Source organism: Aureococcus anophagefferens, assembly GCF_000186865.1.
Source record: "Aureococcus anophagefferens unplaced genomic scaffold AURANscaffold_2, whole genome shotgun sequence".
NCBI lineage: Eukaryota > Pelagophyceae > Pelagomonadales > Pelagomonadaceae > Aureococcus > Aureococcus anophagefferens.
The window spans coordinates 803,737-822,295 of record NW_008705562.1 but is presented as its reverse complement, the minus strand read 5'-3'; the positions used below and the strand labels follow the sequence as shown (position 1 = coordinate 822,295).

The window sequence follows — 18,559 nt, the reverse complement described above, 5'->3', positions numbered from 1 at the left end:
CCACATCCCGGGATAGCCCCATCAAGCTGGCCTTGCCACCGCCGCCCTAGAGCCGAACCACAACGCCCCCGGCCAGCCTGTGCGCCACCCCTACAAGACCCCCGCCGCCCTGCCCCTCCAGCTCCGCGGCCGAGGCATACCCCCGGCCGCGTCTGAGCATCCCCCCTGCCTTTTCGCCTCGACCTCGCTTATGATATGGACCAGAAAACCGAAGAGATCCAATGCTGCCCGCGATGCGCGCGCTAGCCCTTCCCCGGCTTCGCCGGGCGGCAGCAGGCCTCCCGGCAGGCGTCCCGCGCGGCCGCGCCGTCGTCGCCGGCGACCTTGCAGCGCGCGCGCGTCGGGTTCTCCGCGACCCACGCGCAGGTCCTGCCGCCCGCGGCCCAGGTCGGCGAGTCCCCCCCGCCGCAGTCGAGGTCCGCGCAGGGCCGGAGCGCGGCGTAGACGTCCTGGGCCGCCGTCCGCGGCGCCGGCGCGTCGTCGGAGTAGGAGCGCGGCCGCTTCGCGACGGCCGCCGCGTAGCCGAGCGCGTCGAGCGCGGCGCGCACCGTCGCGCTGGCCACGACGGCGGCGTCCGCGGCGTCGGCGCGCGCCCAGCACCGGCCCTTGACGGCGGCGAGCACGCGGAGCCGCGCGCCGACGCGCGCGCGCCGCGGCGCCGCGCCGCGGACGTCGCGGCTGTGGAAGCCGCTGCCCTCGACGCCGAGGCCCCAGCGCCGCCGGGGCAGGCCGCCGGCGTCGTCGAGGAAGTCGAGGAGCGCGCACTTCTTCGGGAAGGCGAGGGGCCCCGCGCGCACGTCCTTGGGGTTCTGGAACGCCGCGGCGACGAGGAGGTCGCACGCGCGCGCCGCGCCGCCGTAGGCGCCGCCGCGGCCCGCGTAGATCTTCGCCGCCGCCGCCGCCGCGTCGCCGCCGTAGGCGCCGCCGTGGACCCAGTCCAGCAACACCCGGGCCGCGCCGGGGTCCGCGACGAGGTCCTCGACGCGCGCGACCGCGTACCGGTCCGGCCCGAGCGCCGCGCCGGCCTTGACGAGCGCGAGCTGCTCCTCGGCCCAAAATTCGGCGAAGACGGCGCGCCAGAGCAGCGCGTCGTGGTAGAGGCGGTCGCAGGCCATGGGGGGCGCGGATCCGCCAGGCGCCGCGCGCGATATCGCCGCGCGCCGCGCGTCGACGACGGCCGCGTACGTTTCGCGCCACCACGCGCGCATGACCGCGACGTCGCCCTCGACGTGCGCGGACGCGAGGCTCCGCACGTCGCGGGCCACGTGGAGGAAGCGGAAGGCCGGGAACGCGAGCCCAAAGGCCGGCAGGTGGAAGAGGGCCCGCGGCTCCTTCCAGCCCCAGGGCGCGCCCGCCGCGACCGCCGCGAGCGCGCTCGCGTTCAGCGAAAAGGCGCAGAGCGACGCGAGCTCGCCGCGCCGCGCGGCCCGCGGCAGCGCCGCGAGGTCGTAGAGCAGGCCCTCGGTCGCCGCGGCGCCGAGGACGGGCAGGAGCCCCGCGGACCGGCCGGGCCCCCGGACGCCTCGGTCGTCGACGTCGTTGAAGCCCGCGAGCCGCATCGCCAAGGCGTCGTGGGTCTTCGCACCGTCGGAGCCTACGGGTTTTGTGGGGTGTCAAGGGCACACGCTCGCGCTCGAAGGCGCCGGTCCGCGCTCGACGCGTCGTCCTCGCCGCCGTCGACGCCGTTCATCTCGACGCCGCAGGCCCGGAGCAGCTCGACGACGGACCGGCTGCCCGAGCCGCCCTGGCCCGCGACGACGACGGGCGCGCGCGCGCCGGCCGCGGCCGCGGGGCGCGGAAAGGCCGCGCAGGCGCCGCTCCGCGGGTAGAGGCCGTCGGCGGCCGCCGCCGGCGAGAAGAGGCGCCGGAGCTCCGTCGCGTCCGCGTCGCGGTCCTCGAGGAGGAGCACCTGGAGCTCCGCGTACGCGTTGCGCACCGCCGCGTCGCCTGTGTGGAAATCAAATCTTCAACCCGACTTCAATCTGCGCGTATTCGAACGTTGTGACGCGAGGATTGCCGCTGTGCTTCGAGAACTCGACGAGAGCAATCGATTCGTCCAAAAATCAGCCGAATCGACTTCGATTTGACCGAGCTAGAGAGTTCTGAAGTTTGGTGGGGACCCCCCAAACCAGTGCTTGATTTCCACACCGCCGCGTCGCCGGTCGCGAGATCCGCCTCGAAGGCGCCCGCGGGCGGCGCCGCGCCGTGCCCGCCGAGCGCCGCGTAGGCCAAAAGGGCCTCGCGGAGGTACTCGAGCGCCGCGCGCGCGGAGCCGACGGCGAGCATGGCGCCGCGCGTCCGCGCGCCCATCGCTTTCGCGTCCGCCGCGTGGGCCCGGAGCCAGGCCACGGCGCGGGCGACGGACGCGCAGAAGGCCGCCGCGCCGGCGCCGTCGGCGCCGACGTAGTCGACTTTGTCGCGCAGCGTCGCGCCGGGGTCGTGGGCCGCAGCCGCGTGGGCCGGCCAGGCCGCCGTAATTAAATCCTCGTACGCCGCGTCTGCGTCGAGGATCACGGGGCCGCCGCAGGCGCCGTAGTACTTGAGGCCGTTCGACGTCGAGATGCCGTCCAGATAAAGAAACGCCTCCTTGGCGCAGACGTCCCCGTGGTCCGCGAAGCCGTAGTTCCGCAGCGTGATGCCCGTGGGCCCGTCCGCGGCCGCGACGGCGCGCGCCGCGGCGGCCGCCGGGTCGCCGGAGACGGCTCTGTCCGTCGCGCCGCGGGCCTCGACCTCGACGGCGACCTCGGCCGCGGCGACGTCGAGGCGGTCGTCGCCCGCGTCGCAGGCCGTCGTGACGGCCCAGCGGCGCGCGTTGCCCTCGCCGCCGGAGAACTGGAGCGACGCCGCGACGGGCTCGGCCAGCGCGTCGACGACGTTCCCCCGGCCGTCGAGGCGGCTCGCGAGGTTGTGGACGTAGGCGCGCCGCGCGACCATCTCCTCCACGGAGTAGCCCGTGAACGCGTGGACCGTGCCGCGCCAGAACGCGCCGGACCGCTCGCGCGCCGCCGGCGGCGCCGCGTCGCCGACGTCGCCGCCCTCGAGGCGGAACGTGTCGAACGACGGCAGCAGCCAGTGGCGCCGGTCCGGCGGCGCGCGCCGCAGCCGCGCCTCGGCGAAGACGGGCGGCGACGTCGACGCGTCGAGGACGCCGGGCACGTCCATGAGCAGGAAGAGGAAGTCGACCGGGGGGAGCGCCGGAAACCGGCGCGCGATTTCGAGGAACGCGCCCAAAAACACGGGCAGCCGGTTCCACTCCGCGCGCGAGTAGGCCATGGCCAGGGCGCCGTCCGCCGGCAGGGTCGCGAAGAGGCGGCCGCCGGCGATCGTCGCGCGCGCGGCGCGGCGCAGGGGGTCCGCGGGCGCCGCGAACGCGGCGTCGACGTCCCCGCGGGTCACGCCGCGCGCCGCCCAGGGCGCCGCGTCGCGCGCGAGGAAGGCCCAGCGCTTCGACGGGGCGAAGGGCGCGTACGGGGCCCGCCGCGGCACCGGACGCGCGGCCGGCGCCGCCGCAACCGCCGCGGCGTCGCGCGCCGCGCGCGCCGCGGCCGCGGCGGCCGCCGCCGCCGCCGCCTTCGCGCGCGCCGCGGCCGCGCAGGCCGGCGACGCGCCCGCCGCGTCCAGCAGCTCGGCGAAGCGGCGCCGCGCGGCCGCGTAGACGGCCCAGTCGGCCCAGTCGTCCGTCGCGTTGCCCGGCGGCGGCGGCTCCGCGAGCTGCGCGCGCCGCGGCCTCGGCAATTCGTAGACGCGGTGGAAGAGGCACACGGACGTCGCCCAGTCGTCGGCGACGCCGACGAAGCCGAGCGCGCCGACGCGCGCCACGGCGCCCGCCGCGTCGGCGTCGCCGACGTCGACGTGGCGGTCGCAGCGGTGGCCGTTGAGCACCTGGGCAGGAAAAGGGTGCGAGGCTCCTCTCTCGGCCGTTTTCCGCTCGTTCCGGCTAATTTTTGGGCGGGCGATCATCTCTCGGAGCGCTCTCGAAGCGTGGACGCTTCGTTTTTGATTCGCGCGCGCGCGGAACACTCACGTTGAAGCGATGCTGAATCACTCTTTTCCTGCCCTGTCGAGCACGCGCGTCGCGCAGCCCGTCGCCGCGCCGCCGGCGTCGAGCCGCTTCCGGTAGAGCTTCTGCCGCCGCGCGTCCATGGACGCGCCGGCGAGGGCCGCCGCCGCGGCCCCGCCCGCCGGCGCGGCGACGACGGCCGCGTACGCGGCCGGGTCGCGGTCGCGCGGCGGCGGTTGCGACGACCTCGCGAGGAGCCGCTTCGCCGCGTACGCGCACCTGTCGCCCGACCGCTTGAGCGCGTCGAAGACGCAGGCGTCGCGCGGGCCGCAGGCCGACGCCTCGCGCAGGCTTCGCGCGGGCGCGCCGCGGCACGCCGGCAGGGCGAGGACCATGGTCACGGCCCAGGCCGACGACTGCCGCGGCACGCGCAGCCAGTCGGGCGGCGCCTTCGACGGCGCCTCGGGCCAGTCGCCGTCGAGGCCGCAACCGCAGGCGACGGGCGCGTCGTCGCTCCCCGCGACGGCGAGGAGGGCGACGACCGACCACCAACGCCTCCTCATCTCATCTCATCGGTCGCACGCACGCTCGCCAGTGTCAAAACAGCTGGCATGAGAACCGCGTTAAATAGGACGCCTAGTCCGCGCGGCGCCGCGCGCGACGGCGGAGGACCAACTGGGTGGCAAGGCCGAGGACGAGGACGACGCCCATGACCTCCAGCGTCCTGTCCTTCACGTCCACGTCGCCGTCGCCGTCGACGTCGAACGCGGGGACGCGGTCGAATCCGTCGCGGGCGCCGCGACGAGGCTCCCGCGCGTCGCTCGTCTTGAGGGCCGCGAGCTCGGCCTTGAGCGCTTCGATGCGCTTCGTCCTCTCGCGGACGACGACGAGGGCAGGTTGCGGCGGCGGCGGCGCCCGCTCGCGGACGCGGGCTGGCGGCGGCGGCGGCTCGCGGCCGACGCGCGGCGCGCATTTCGTGCAGTCCGTCCCCCCGGACTCGTAGTTCTCGGTCACGCCGCAATACCCGTTCGCCGAGCAGAACTCCTGGCAGACGCCGTCGACGAGGGAGACGCCGCCGTCGCCGGGCGACCCCGCGGAGCAGATTGAGCACTCGGCGGCCGCCTCCGGACCGCAGCCGGGCGGCGGCTCGCGGCCGACGACGCGAGGCGGCGGCGGCGGCGGCGGCGGCCCGCGCGAGGACCAGCCGCACGAGGCGTCGTCGAGCACGGCTCTCAGGTCGCCGCCGCGCATGCCGTCCCACTGCTCGGGCGTGAAGGACCCGACCTCCTCGTTCTTCATGAAGTCGTTGAGCTTGTAGCCCGCTCGCGTCAGCCGCTCGAAGAGCTCGTGTCGGTCGACGCCGCTCTCGACCGTCGCGTCGTGCTGGTACTCGAAGTAGATCTGGCAGGGCTTGAAGTCGCTCGCGAGCAGGCGCGCCGCGCCGCGGAGCGCGCGCGTCTCGAAGCCCTCGATGTCGATCTTCATGACGTCGACGCGGCGCGCGAGGCCGTGCGTGTCGAAGAGGAGGTGGTCCAGCGTGTCCGTGTAGACGACCTCCATGCACGCCTTCTGCTTGTCCTGGCCGAAGTCGCGCCGGCCCTCGAAGTAGGGCGTCATGCGCGCGTTGCCCCGGTTGATCTCGTCGTTCGTGCTCCAGATGCACATCTTCGGGCCCGGGAACGAGTCCGCGAGCCCCATCTTGTAGAGCGAGACGCGGTCGTCGAGGCGCGCGGGTCCGCACATCGTCCGGCGGATGAGCGGCACCTGCGACGGACGGGGGGGTCGCGGCGCGCGGTCGCCGCGGACGCGGGGCCGGACGTTGAGCCTGAACGGCTCGACGGCGATGACGTCGTTGTCGTTGGCGGCGACGGTGGCGGTGAACGCGCCGACGTTCGCGCCGACGTCGAGGAAGAGGCCGCGGTCGCGCGTGTTCAGGTAGCTCACGATGCGCGTGACGATGTGCCTCTCCCAGCATCCCTGCTTCGCCATGTCCGACGACACCTGCGGACGCGGCTCGACGACGCGCGGGGACGCGACGGCGCGGGTTTCGGTACGAGGTCGGGGATGGTGTGGACGGCCATGTCGAACGCGTTCGCCGTGCACGTGTTTCTGACGAACCTCGAAGCGACGGAGCCGTCCTCGGGATCCGCGCACGACACGGGCTGGGCCCCCGCCGCGCGAGCGAGCGTCGACGCCGCGATGATCAGCACGATGCCCGCGTTCATGATTGGTGCGCGAGCGAGTCTACTGGGCGGCGTCGATGGGCGCGAGATGCGGGGGTCGCGACGCTTGGTCGAGGCGATCACGACAGGTCGGTCGAGAGAGCGGGACGCGCGCCGACGACGCCGACGACGCCGAGTCCTCCGACGAGGCTGAGAGGATGGCGCTTGTCCACAGGCGATCGCTCCCCACAGGCGAGCCGACGGTGAGCGATCGAAACAAATGACCCCCCGACGGCCGAGACACGTATGTACATCGTTAGGGGGGACAGACATACACACGAATCGGTGGCGCGCGCCGGAGCGACGCGCACGCCCGAGGGGCGGGGGGGATGGATGGTCGCGCGCGTGTCGCGCGACGGCGCGGCGGCCGCGCTTCGGCCGCGCGCGCGTGCTTGGCGTGCTTGGGTCGCGCCTAGAAGGCGAGGAGGTTCGACTCGCCGCTGTGGTCGTCGACGCCGTCGTTGTCGCTGTTGAAGAAGCGGCGGCCGTCGGCGAGGACCGCGATGCCCTCGACCTTCTCGGGCACGTAGCCGGCCGTCGCGGCGATGGGCACGAGGAGGTCGGCGACGAGGTGCTTGTAGAGGACGCGGTCCGCGTCGTAGTGGAAGACGTTGGCCTTGTAGACGCGCTTGACGGCCGCGTCCATGCCGCCCTGGTTGTCGCGGTCGAGGACGTAGATGTCGCCGACGGCGCCGCCGGTCTGGACCGGCGCGGCCTCGATGTCGCCGACGCCGACCCAGCCGCCGTACTGGGACGACGGCTCGTCGACGGGGTAGAAGACGAAGGACCAGCCGGCGTCGCCGCCGACGGCGTAGTCGTAGACGCCCATCTGCGGGAACTCGTCGGCGCCCCAGGCGCGCTGGAACGCGACGACGATCTTGTTGTCGAGGACGGCGACGCCCTCGAAGCCGAAGCGGAGCTGCCGCGCGTTCTGGGCGTCCGGGAGCGCGATGACCTCGTCGATGACGTAGTCGGGCCCGGAGAGGCCGAGGACGAAGAGGAAGTTGAGCGACCGCACGGGGCGGCCCGCGTCGCCGACGGTGCCGTAGCCCTCGTGGGCCACGACGTACTTGACGGCGCCGCCGAGGATGCCCACGGCGACGCCCTCGGGGTCGATGTTCACCGTCTTGTCGTCGTTGACGAGGGCCGCGAGGTCCGCGGCGTCGAACTCGCCGTCGGCGACCGCGCCGTCGACGGTCGTCGTGAAGTTCGTGAAGTGGGACCAGGACCGGAGCACGTCCTTCGAGTCCAGGATGCGCGCACCGCCGACGACGACGGCGGGGGCGACGCCGACGTCGATCTCGAAGACGCGGCTCTTGCCGTAGGCCGAGTCCTCGACGGCGAGGACGAGGTCGCCGGCCTCCGCGGTGAGCGACGAGAGCGCGGCGAAGGGGATGGGCGCGGAGCCGTCCGCCGGGAGCTGGGAGACGAGCGTCGGGAACGACGGCGCGCCGCCGGTGCCGAGCTCGTAGACGTTGAGCGCGCCGCGGAACTTGTCGTCGCGCGCGTCCTCCTCGGACGCGGTGACGACGATGCCGGCGGCCGGCACGGCGACGGTGCCCTCGGGGCCCATGGCCGCCGGGAGCGTCTGGACGTAGGTGATGGTCGGGAAGGCCGTGACGTCGTAGACGACGACGAGCGAGGACCGCTCGAGGTTGACGAAGACGAAGTCGCGCGTGCCGCCGGCGCCGTCGGGGAATTCGCCGTACGCGATGTTCTCGGGCTCGACGCCCTTGTTCTCCGAGCGGTGCTCGGGGTAGTGGCCGAGCGAGGCCGCGAGGTGCTCGAGGAAGTTGCCCGAGTCGTAGACGAGCGCGCCCGTCGCGCCGTCGAAGACGGACCAGGACCGGCTGCCGCCCGCCATGTCGCCCTCGTTCGCCGTCGCGAAGTAGGCGCCGCCCTTGATCCAGACGACGCCGTCGGGCTCGGCGGTGACGGCCGCGAGCGACGCGGTCTGGTCGATGACGCCCTCCTCCGCGACGTCGACGTCCGTGAGGTCGCGCGCGCCCGCGGACGCGGAGAAGTCGACGGCGCCCGTCGGCAGGTCGACGACGGCGACGCAGTTGTTCTCCTGCATCGTGACCACGGCCTTGTTCCCGGGCGAGACGGACACGAACTCGGGCTCGGGGTCCTCGGGGAAGTCGCAGCCGGCGAGGCCCGTCATCGCGACGTCCGCGTGCTTCGAGAGGCGGACGCCGAGCTCCGAGTTCGCGGTCTTCGCGGTGAAGATCTCGACGTGGCCCGCGGGGAACTGGGGCGGGTTGCCGTCGCCGAGGTCCTCGTCGCGCTCGTTCTCGATGGCGACGGCGATGTAGGCCGTGTCGCCGGCGAAGGCGCCCGCGGCGACGGCGTCGGGCTGGCCGCCGAGCGGGAGCGAGACGACGCCGGCGACGGCGTCGTCCGCGGAGCCGCGGGTCGCGCGGATGGGCACGCCGAGGAGCGCGCCGGACGTGGCGACGTAGTCCTCGCCCGTCGACACGGCGACGACGGCCGCGTCGCCGACGACGGCGACGGACGTCGGCTCGCCGGGCGTCGCGAACGTGCCGAGCGGCTTCGGGTCGCGCGGGTCGTTGAGGTCGACCCAGCCGATGACGCCGCGCGGCGAGTCCGTGTAGACCGCCGTGAGCTGGCCGCCGGCCTTGGGGTTGCAGTAGAACCAGTCCCCGGAGCAGTCCGCGTCCGCGCAGCACCACGATCCGAGCGCGTCGCCGTCGCACGGCGCCGCGGGGCACGCGTCGACGCCGGCCGCGCAGGCGGCGCCGTCGATCGCGCTCGACCACGACGCCACGCAGGCCTTGACGTGGACGTCGACGATCTCCGCGGACGTCTCCGTCTCGTCGTCGCACGCGCCGTCGATCTGCGAGCACACCGGGAACGTCGCGACGCGCTCGAAGAACGTGGGCGCGGGCTCGTGGAGGTCGAACTCGTTCGCGCACATGCCGGCCGTGACGCACTGCTTGGACCAGGAATCGGGGGCGCACGTGTCGCAGGTGCCGCAGGACCTGGCGGCGCGTCGGGATCGACCGAGGCGGTCGGGCGCGCCCCGACCGCGTCGACGCGCGCGCGCGCGCCGCCGACCGGCCGAGGCGCGGTCCCGCGCGCGGGGGCTCTCGAGGGACCGCCGCGCCGCGGCGGTCGAGGCGGTCGCGCGGGCGGGCGTCGCGCGAGGGCCTCGCTCGCGAGGATCTCGGCGAATCTCTCTCCGGCGCGAGCGCTCGGGCGGACGCGCGCGGGGCGGGGGTTCGGGAGTTGGTTGAGGGTCGGGGGATCACTCACTCTTGGCAGGCCACGTTCGCCTCGACTTTGTTGCCCTTGCCGTTCTTGCCCTTCTTCTGGCAGCGAGAGCTCGGCTTCTTGGCGACCCAGTCGCAATTCTTGGAACGCTTGTTGTTGATCATCCACTTCTTGTCGTTGGTGCACGCCGACTCCGACACCGTGACGGTGGCGGCGAGGGCGACGAGGATAAGCTTGTTGCTGTACATGTTCTTCGCGCGCGTCGCTGTAGCCTTGCTTTCGGTTTTGCTTCGATTTCTAGATCGCGAATCTCCTGTGATTCCACACAGGGATGTGTTGTGTGTGTGGATTAGATGGCCCGGCGGGATGCGTCGCCTAATGCGCTAGAGAGAGAGAGATGCATCCAGGCATGAATCCGACCTCCCGACGGAATCCCGTGGCCTACCCCGGGAGTCCTACGTTTCGAGTCGCATGCAGGCAGGAACTCCCTACGCCGACCGGTCCTAGGTGTCATGCGATTCCTCCTCGTGCCGCGGCTCACGGGCGAGAACGTCAGTTCCCCCTCGGATCCGGAAGCCGCGCTCGACGACGCGTGTAGCGACGTGAGAGGTTAGCGCCCGCCGCCCTCGCGCGCGGCGGCCGCGCGGGCCTCGGCGCGCATGTCCTTCTCCGACGCCGGGTTGCCGCTCGCGGCGTCGCGCAAGACCGCGTCGAGGCCGCCGAGCGTGCCGACGCCGCTGGTGGCGCAGAGGGAGCCGAGGTCGGCTTTCCTCATGCCGCCGCGCTCGTCGGCGACCCAGAGGCCCCCGCCGGAGCCGCCGAGGTTGAGCTTCTTGCGGTCGCGCTGCTCGCGGCGGAGCCGGTGCATGTGGCGCCGGACCGCGGGCGGCTCGCGCGTCTCGACGGCGCACTTCTCCAGGAGCTCCTCGAGGGCCGCGGCCGTCGCCGGCGTCGCGCCGTCCGTCGCCGCGAGGCCCGCGCGGCACGCGGCCGCGGCGGCCTCGTAGCGGCCGAGGCCGAAGAGCGCGGCGCCGCGGCGGCTCGCGGCCTTGGCCCAGGTCGGTTTCAGGGCGACGCAGGCGTCGGCGTCGCGGAGCGCCGCGGCGAAGGCGTCGAGCTTCGCGTGGCACGCGGACCGGTTGCTGTAGAGCACGCCGTCCGTCGCGTCCGCGGCGAGCGCCCTGGTGAACGCGGCCGCGGCCTTGGCCCACTTGGCCGCGGCGAAGAGCTCGGCGCCCCTGGCCTTGTGCGCCGCCTTGGCCGCGTCGTCGGCGAGGGCCGCGTCGTCCGGCGCCAGCGACGCGTCGACGGCGAAGCCGTCCGCGTCGCGGAGCTCCTGGAGCCAGTCCCGCAGCTCCGCGCAGCCCCGGTCCAGCGCGAGCCTGAGAGCGTCGCGGTGTTTTCACACAAACGGCCGTGGAGGACGCCGGCGCGTCGTGACCCGGCGCGGCAGGTCCGCTCGAGCGCGCGGCGATGGCGCTCGACGGCCGCGGCCGTCGCCGGCGACCGCCGCGCGGCGCGGACGTAGGCGACGTCGACGCCGCCGTCGGCGTCGTCGTCGCGGTCCGCGTCCGCGGCGTCGAAGTCCGCCGCGGACCGCGCGCCCCGCAGGGCCGCGACGGCCGCGAGGCGCTGGAACGCGCCCAACCGCCGGTAGCCGCGCGCGAAGCCCGGCGCGAGGGCGACGCAGCGCTCGCCGTCGGCGAGGCCCGCGGCGACGTCGGCCGCCGGCGCGCAGGCGCCGCAGAGCTGGAGGCGGCAGCGCGCGCGGTTGCTGTAGAGCGCGTGGTTGTTCGGGTCCGCGGCGATGGCCGCGCCGTACATGTCCACGGCCTCGGGCCACCGCTCCGCGCGGTTCAGCTCGTCGGCGGCGGCCTTGAGCCGCGCGGCGGTCGACTCGCCGGAGGCCGTCGGCGCCCGCAGCACCTTGGCCGACACCCAGCCCGCGCGGCCGCCGTGGCCCACGCGGCAGCGCGCGACGCCGGACGCCGTCGACGCCTCCTCCAGCACCTCGACGACCGCGCCGAAGGGCGCGCTCCAGCCCGCCGACGCCGAGTCGAGCTCGACGCCGTCGCGAACCGTCGCGCCCTTGGCCGCGATGACCTCCTTCATGGTGGCCATGCTCAAGAAGGGCTGCAAGCAGGCCGAAGAAGCACCAACGTTGCGAGCATTTTCCGCCACGACGAGATGGCGTCGCGTTCGATGGCTTCGCTGCTCGCGTGGCTGCCAGCGCTCGCCGTCGCCGCCGCCAATGACTGCGACGTCGCGGTGGTCGGCGGCGGCTGGGCCGGGCTCTACACCGCCTACCGCCTCGCCCCGACGACGCCGAACCTCTGCCTCTTCGAGGCGCGCCACAAGACGGGCGGCCGCACCTACAGCGTGCGCGAGGAACACAACCTGACCATCGACATCGGCGCGTACCGCTTCGGCCGCGACATGCACCTCCCGGGCGACCTCATCCGCTTCGACCTGAACCTGAGCACGCGCTGCTACCAGCCCGACTGCGGCCTCGACCCGGAGTTCAACACGACGCTCTACAAGATCGTCGACGGCGACGCCGCGGAGAACGCGGCGGGCTACGAGACGCCGCTGCGCCTCATCACGCGGGACCTCGTCGCCCGCGGCGTCCGCGTCGAGTACGGCCGCGAGCTCGTCGCCGTCGAGGACGGCGCGGACGACAGGGGCGCGAGGCTCGTCTTCGCCGACGGGTCGGCCGTCGAGGCCGGCGCGGCGCTGCTGAACCTGCCCCGCAAGGCGATCACGGCGCTCGACGCGGGCGACTCGCCGCTCTTCCGCTACGACGCGACGGCCGCGCGGCTCCTCGCGGCCTGCGAGCCCTGCCCGCACCCCGAGGGCTTCGAGGTCGAGCAGCTCAAGGTCTACCTCGTCTACCCCGAGCCCTGGTGGCGCACGGAGCTCGGCATCCTCGAGGGGTCCTTCGCCGCCACGAACTCGTCGCCTCCGTTCTTCGGCCGCTTCCACGACGGCCCCATGCTGAGGGACGCCGCGGGCGCGCTCGTCGGCGCGGGCGCCATCGAGACGGTCTACACGTTCAACGAAAAGGTGCCGAGCATCACCTACTACGACGCGTACCGCGCCGCCGGCGACGACCCGCTGACCGTGTCGACGAACGCGACGCTGCTGGCGGAGAGCCACGCGAAGCTGCTCGCGCTTCACGCGGCCGATTTCGCGTCGAAGGGCGTCGACCCGGCGACGGTCGCGCCGCCGACGTCCGCGGTCATGGGCTTCTGGGACGCGTCGAACAAGTTCCTGCCGACGCCCATGTCGTCGAACTTCCGGGCCATGCTGAAGACGTGCCCGGAGGAGACCTGCCTCGGCGGCGTCGACGGCCACGCGTACACGATGAAGACGTCGAACCCGACGGGCGGGAAGAAGAACCTCTTCGTCGCGAACAACGACTACTGGTTCACGGGCTACCAGGGCACGCCCTGCTGCTGGGCCGAGCAGAGCCTCAAGGTCGCGGAGCACATCCTCAAGACCCACTTCGCCCTCCCAAAGCCCGCCTGGCTCGACGAGGCCTACTACCGCGACCAGGTGTCCGCCCTCTAATCCGACTTTTTGTGTGCGCTCTCGCTAGTCCGGCGTGTCCAAGCCTCGGCAGTCCGGCTCGCGGAACAGGTCCGGGAAGTCCCACGCCCGGGCGAGCTCGCGGCAGGTCCGCGCGACGTCGCCGCACCGCGCCAGCGCGCCGGACGCGAGGGGCCGCAGCAGCGCCCGGAGCCGCCGCGCGTCGTCGGCCCCGAGGCGCGCGAGCAGCGCCGCGTGCGCGGCCCAGAAGGGCGCCGCGCGCGCGCCGTCGCGCGCGCAGAGGTCCTCCGACGGCGGCAGGCGCGCGCCGAAGTCGAAGCGCAGGACCTCGGGGTCGTCGGCCACGTAGAAGGCGCGCGGCAGGTCCCGCGCGCGCCACCGGGGGAACGCGCCGTCGAGGAACGCGTCGAGGCGCTCGCCGGGCCTCCGGCGCGCGAGCGCCGCGCGCAGGGGGCCGTAGGAGAGCGCGAGGTCCGGGACGAGGACGAGGAGCTCGGACCGGAGGCCCCGCGACGCGTTCGACGCGCCGAGGCCCGGCCGCTCGAAGAGGTCCGCGGCTTTGGGCCCGAGGACCGCGCCCGGGCCGACGACGACGACCTTGTCGAAGCGCGCGAGGCCGAAGGCGTGGAGCAGGCCGAAGGCGCGGGGCACGTCCGGGAGCCGCGGCGCCTCGAGGACGGCGCCGCGGAAGCAGGCCCGGAGCAGCGGGCCCGCGTCGTAGTCGTCGAGGACGGTGCCGTCGGCGAGCGCGACGTGCGGGTGGCCGCCGGGCGCGCGCGACGCGGCCGTGACGCAGGCGGCCCAGACGTCGCTGACCGTGGCGACGTGCGTGACGAAGGCCCGGAGGCTCGCCGTCGACGACCCGTCCGCGCGCCGCCGGTCGTCGCGCGACCGGTCCGTCGCGGCCTCGGACGCGGCCCACGCGTCGAGCACGAGCCGCTTCGACGCCGCGGCGCCGAGCCGCGGCGCCGCCGCGGCGCCGGCGTCCAACCTCGGCCCGCGGCGCCGCGACTGGTCCACGGCGAAGAGCGCGTAGGCCTGGCCCGCGAGCGCCGCGACGTCGACCGCGGCGTCGGGCGTGCCCTCCCACAGCGCCGGCCCGCTGAGCTGGCCCTCGCAGCGGAAGTGGACGGCGTCGGCGGTCTGCGTCGCCTCGAGGAAGAGGAAGTAGAGGCCGTACTCCGTCCAGAAGGGCCCCGCGTTCGCCCACCAGGGGGCGCCGTGGCGCCGTTCGAGGTACGCCCAGAGCGCGCGCGCGGCGCCCGCGTGGAGCAGCGCGGGCGTGACGCCGTAGAAGCCCCGTCGCGCGTCGACGCTCGGGATGCCCAGCACGTCCCCGGACCAGCGCAGCCAGCGGCCGAACTGGCCCACGGACCGGAGGTCGTCGCCGCCGCCCGCGCCGGAAAAGAAGGGCGAGAACGTCGCTAAACCGCGGCCCCGCGCGTCCACGAGGTCCGCCAAGACCAGGGGCCGCAGCAGCACGACGTCGGCGTCGAGGACGAGGTAGAAGGCGCTCCGCACGACGCGGGCCGCGGCGAGCTTCGCGACCATCTGCGCGACGCGGCCGCGCCTGAAAGGGTGATTCAACACTTCAGCGTGAGTGTTCCGCGCGCGCGAGTTCCATTGAAAAAAGCATCCACGCTTCGCGAGATGATCGCTCGTCCAAAAATCAGCCGAAACGAGTGGAAAACGACCGAGCTAGGAGCCTTCCAAGTTGGGAACGTCGCGCCCTCGTGCGGCCCCGGCCTTCGCCGGTCCCGGTACGCGCCGTCGCCGCCGTAGTCGTCGAAGCGGCGGTCGTCGTAGGTCGCGAGCTTCGGCTCCAGCGCCGCCTCGTCGACGCACCGCAGGGGCCAGGCGGCCGGGAGGCCCGCGCGGAGCGCGGCGCACGCCGCCGTACCGTTGGTGTCGCGCGACCAGACGACGACGTAGTCGTCGACGGCGCCCGGCGCCGCGAGGGTCGCCAGGGAGGCGGCCTGGCGGGCGAGGAGGCGGAACTCGCGGCTCGCCGTCGAGGCGACGCGCGCGGCCGTCACCGCGGCGACGGCGCCGCGCCGCGCGCGGCCCCGGAACCGCCGGAGCGGGTCGTCCGCGCAGCCCCGCGCCGCGAAGCGGTCCGCGCCGTCGCGGCGGACGTCCACGCGCCGCGGCAGGGTCGCGACGGCGGCGAGCCGCGCCTCGAGGGCCGCGCCGTCGAGGGCCGGGCCGCCGCGGGCCACGAGGAGCAGCGCGGCCCCGCAGCACGCCAGGGCGACGACGGCGCCGACGACGCAGCGCCGGCGCCGCGACGGCCGGCGGCGGGCCGTCGTGGCCGCCGTCGTCGGCAGCGCCGCGCCGCCGCCGGCCGCGGCGCGGCGCGACCGCATCTTATCGTGCGATACGAGGCATCAGCTTCTCATCGATCGATCAGCTTCTCCATGGAGAGCGGGGCTGCTTCAACCTCCGACGGCAGTATCAACTTGTAACGATGATACCATCGACCCACGGCAACGCCATCGAGCTGGGCCGTGTGGTTGCCTCGCCTCTCCGCCGCCCCGCGCGGGTTCCGGCGCGACCATGCTGTCGACGACGACGGCCCTGCCGACGGAGACGTCCTGGGGCGACACGCTGAAGAGCTACCAGGCCGAGCGGGGCCTCGCGTCCTGGGACAAGCTGGGCGAGGCCCACCCGCCCAAGGACCACCGCGTGACCCACTACGAGAAGCGGTCCAAGTTCAACCCGCTGCTCCAGCGCCACTACGACCCGCGGCGCGAGCGGTCGGCGCGAAACTCCGCCGCCGAGGCCGACGGCGCGAAGCTCGCCGCGGCGCTCGACAAGCAGCCGCCGTTCGACATCGTCACGCACGAGTTCCGGAGTGGCAAGACGCCCGCGGAGCGGGCGCCGAGCAACAAGCCGCCGGACTCGCGCACGTCCTGGAACATCATCAACCACAAGGCCAAGGACCCCAGGGCGCCCCCGCGGAAGTCCGTCGTCGACGCGCGCGCGGAATCGGGCCTATTGCCCGCGTCGTGGAAGCGCCGCGAGTTCGACATCGTCTCGAACAAGTACATCAGCGACCACAAGGGCCGCACGCTCCGGGACCGCACGGAGGCGAAGCACAGCGCCCAGAAGCTCTTCTGGGAGACGCACGACTTCGACCCGCTGCTCGGCCGCTACTACGACGCGGGCAAGGAGGCGGACTTCGCGAAGCAGCGCGCGGTGCTGAGCTCCATCGCGGGCCAGGGGTCCGTGGCGCGGCTGCCGCCGGCGGTGCAGTACTGCGAGGGCGCGGCCTACGACATCGTGAGCCACGCGGTCAAGGACCAGGCGAAATTGGAGGTCGCGTCCGGCGTCGGCAACCGGGCCATCGCGTCCAAGAAGGGGCCCTCGGTGGAGGCGGAGCTGCGGGACCGGTCCGTGAAGCGCGACGACCGCGACAAGAGCCGCGCCCTCGCGCGCTTCGCGAAGACGGTCGACTTCTGCGAGCGCGAGGGCGGCCGCCACCACGGCTACGACGTGTTGACGCACGAGTCGCACGTCGGCCGCCTCGCGCGGCCCATGGCCACCATGCGCATCAAGAAGCCCGACGGGCCCTGGCAGCAGCTGTCCAAGTCCGCGGCCGTCGTCACCGCGGACCTCGGCGGCCGGCCGCTGCCCGCGACGAAGCGCTCCGCGACGGCCAAGGCCGCGCCCCGGGACCTCAGCGGCGCCCAGGTGCCCGCGCCGCCGACGGCGCCGGCGTCGAGCCGCACGGGCAACGTCCCCATGCGCAGCAAGCCCAGCGGCCGCGGCGTCCCCGCGCCCACGGGCGCCGCGGCGCCCGCGCCGCGGCCCTCCGTGCCCGCGCTCAAGCTCCCGACGAGCCCAGCCTGAGGGGGGGGCGTCGCCGCGCACCATGCTCCCGTAACGACTCGAAACGCGCGGCAGCGGTGGTGATGGTGGCGCCTCGGGATGCGCGCCTTTACTTTATGCGATCGGCGAGCCGCCCGGGCCCGCGGCGGAATCCCGTGTTGGACTAGTGATTGAAGGGGACGCGCGCTCGACTGGTGCGGTGCCCAATGTTTGCCCACGAGTGATCCAAAACGGCGCTTAGCCTATCCCGCCGGCGGGATAAGTTACGCCCCTCCCTAGAGCGTCGCCGTGCACTTGAACTCCGCGGCCGCGCCCAGGGCGACGGCCGCGACGCCGAAGGCCGCGCGCGCCGGCGGGTCCACCGCGAAGACGGACGTGTAGGCCTCGTTCATCTTGTCGAAGTCGGTCGCGAGGTCGCCGACGAAGCACGTGCAGTCGAGCACCTTGTCCAGCGACGTGCCCGCGGCGTGGAGCATGGTCTCGATGTTCGCGAAGGCGCAGAGCGTCTGGTTGTAGACGCCGCCGGGGCAGAGCTTCATCGTCGACATGTCGACGCCGATCATGCCCGAGACGTAGACCGTGTCGCCGGAGACGACGGCGTGCGAAAACAAGGGCGACTTCTCCCAGCCGTCGACGTTGACGACGCGCTTATCCGCGACGGCGACGAGCGCGGCGCTGAGCAGGATGCCGAGGCGCATGGTGCACGCGGAAAATGATCGGAGCTCTTCGAGGCTCCCTCCCGCGAAAGCACACCTTATCGGTGGACACTGCGCGGCGCGGCGTAGAGCTGGCCTTCCGACGCGGGTGGCGGGTTGGCGGGCCGTGGACTGCAGCAGCGCTTTTGCCACGGGCATCATCATCATCCACTGCTGAATCGGCGTGCGGTCGCCTCGCCACTTGGCCTCGGCAGCGACCAGTGCGCCCACGCGCGCGTGCCCACGGGCCGCGCAGCGATTGATCCCGCGGTCTAGGTCGTATGGGAGGGCCGCGCGCGACCTTCCGGCGCTCGTAGAGCCGACTGCGCGCGCGCGCACGGCGGTCGAAAAAGTGCCGGAATTGGGCGATCCAGCCGTGCTCCGGCGCATCGAGGAACTCTCAAACGCGACCACCACTCAAAGCTTCCTATCATGATGCTACACGATGGTGCTGCGCAGTTTTTGATGTTTCGTCGAAATTCCGGCCGCTCGCGAATGTCCGCCGGGCGCCGAAACGCTTCGACCGAAAACGCGAGCCGCGGTGCGCCTGTGGGCGCTGGCGGCGGGCTGGCTGTCGTCGAAGGCGTAGACCATATGTGACGAGCGGGCGAAGGCGTCGGAGTCGCCCCGGGTTGCGAAATCGGCGTGCGAGAGGTTGTTCTGGTCAAAAGTGGCCTCAAATAGCCCGAAAACGAATGATTTCGGCGCCAAGCGCAGCGTTTCACGTCGACCGATCACCGTCGCTGTGTTCCGTCGGGCGGTTCGACATCATAGAGCTCCTGCACGGCGATCTACACCGTCTCCGACGCCCACAAGGTGCCCGACACTCGCCGAAAGCGTCTCGGCCGAGAAGCGGCGAATGGTCTCCGCGGCCTGTTTCGACCGCGTCCGGGCCTCGGTCGAGGTTTGTGCGACCTGCCCGTCCGTCGACGGTCCCGACCGCAGCCGCGGGCGGCTGGATCGCCGCAGAGAGCGCCTTGGAGCGCCTCCAGGGGCTCAAAATATCTCATTTTCACCTCAATTTACTC

The 18,559-nt window shown here is 73.4% G+C and overlaps 4 protein-coding genes across 4 annotated transcripts; 2 read left to right on the top strand and 2 right to left on the bottom strand.

Moving 5' to 3' along the window:
* Positions 1–174: 174 nt before the first annotated feature.
* AURANDRAFT_70668 (hypothetical protein) lies at positions 175–11,280 on the bottom strand (the record flags this gene model as incomplete). The annotated part of the gene is made up of 11 exons (XM_009034736.1): positions 175–1,594; positions 1,624–1,947; positions 2,130–3,882; positions 4,069–4,555; positions 4,677–5,764; positions 5,819–6,001; positions 6,055–6,247; positions 6,657–9,224; positions 9,499–9,728; positions 10,163–10,838; positions 10,865–11,280. The coding sequence occupies 11 exons, from the start codon at positions 11,278–11,280 to the stop codon at positions 243–245; spliced, it is 9,270 nt and encodes a 3,089-aa protein (XP_009032984.1).
* Positions 11,281–11,637: 357 nt separating this feature from the next.
* AURANDRAFT_70667 (expressed protein) lies at positions 11,638–14,041 on the top strand (the record flags this gene model as incomplete). The annotated part of the gene is made up of 2 exons (XM_009035210.1): positions 11,638–13,011; positions 13,802–14,041. 2 exons carry the CDS (start codon positions 11,644–11,646, stop codon positions 14,039–14,041), a joined length of 1,608 nt encoding a protein of 535 aa, XP_009033458.1.
* Positions 14,042–15,561: 1,520 nt separating this feature from the next.
* On the top strand, positions 15,562–16,857 carry AURANDRAFT_61099 (hypothetical protein; the record flags this gene model as incomplete). The annotated part of the gene is made up of 1 exon (XM_009035211.1): positions 15,562–16,857. One exon carries the CDS (start codon positions 15,562–15,564, stop codon positions 16,855–16,857), a length of 1,296 nt encoding a protein of 431 aa, XP_009033459.1.
* Positions 16,858–17,082: 225 nt separating this feature from the next.
* On the bottom strand, positions 17,083–17,647 carry AURANDRAFT_59812 (hypothetical protein; the record flags this gene model as incomplete). The annotated part of the gene is made up of 1 exon (XM_009034735.1): positions 17,083–17,647. The coding sequence occupies one exon, from the start codon at positions 17,532–17,534 to the stop codon at positions 17,112–17,114; it is 423 nt and encodes a 140-aa protein (XP_009032983.1).
* Between the last annotated feature and the right edge of the window lie 912 nt (positions 17,648–18,559).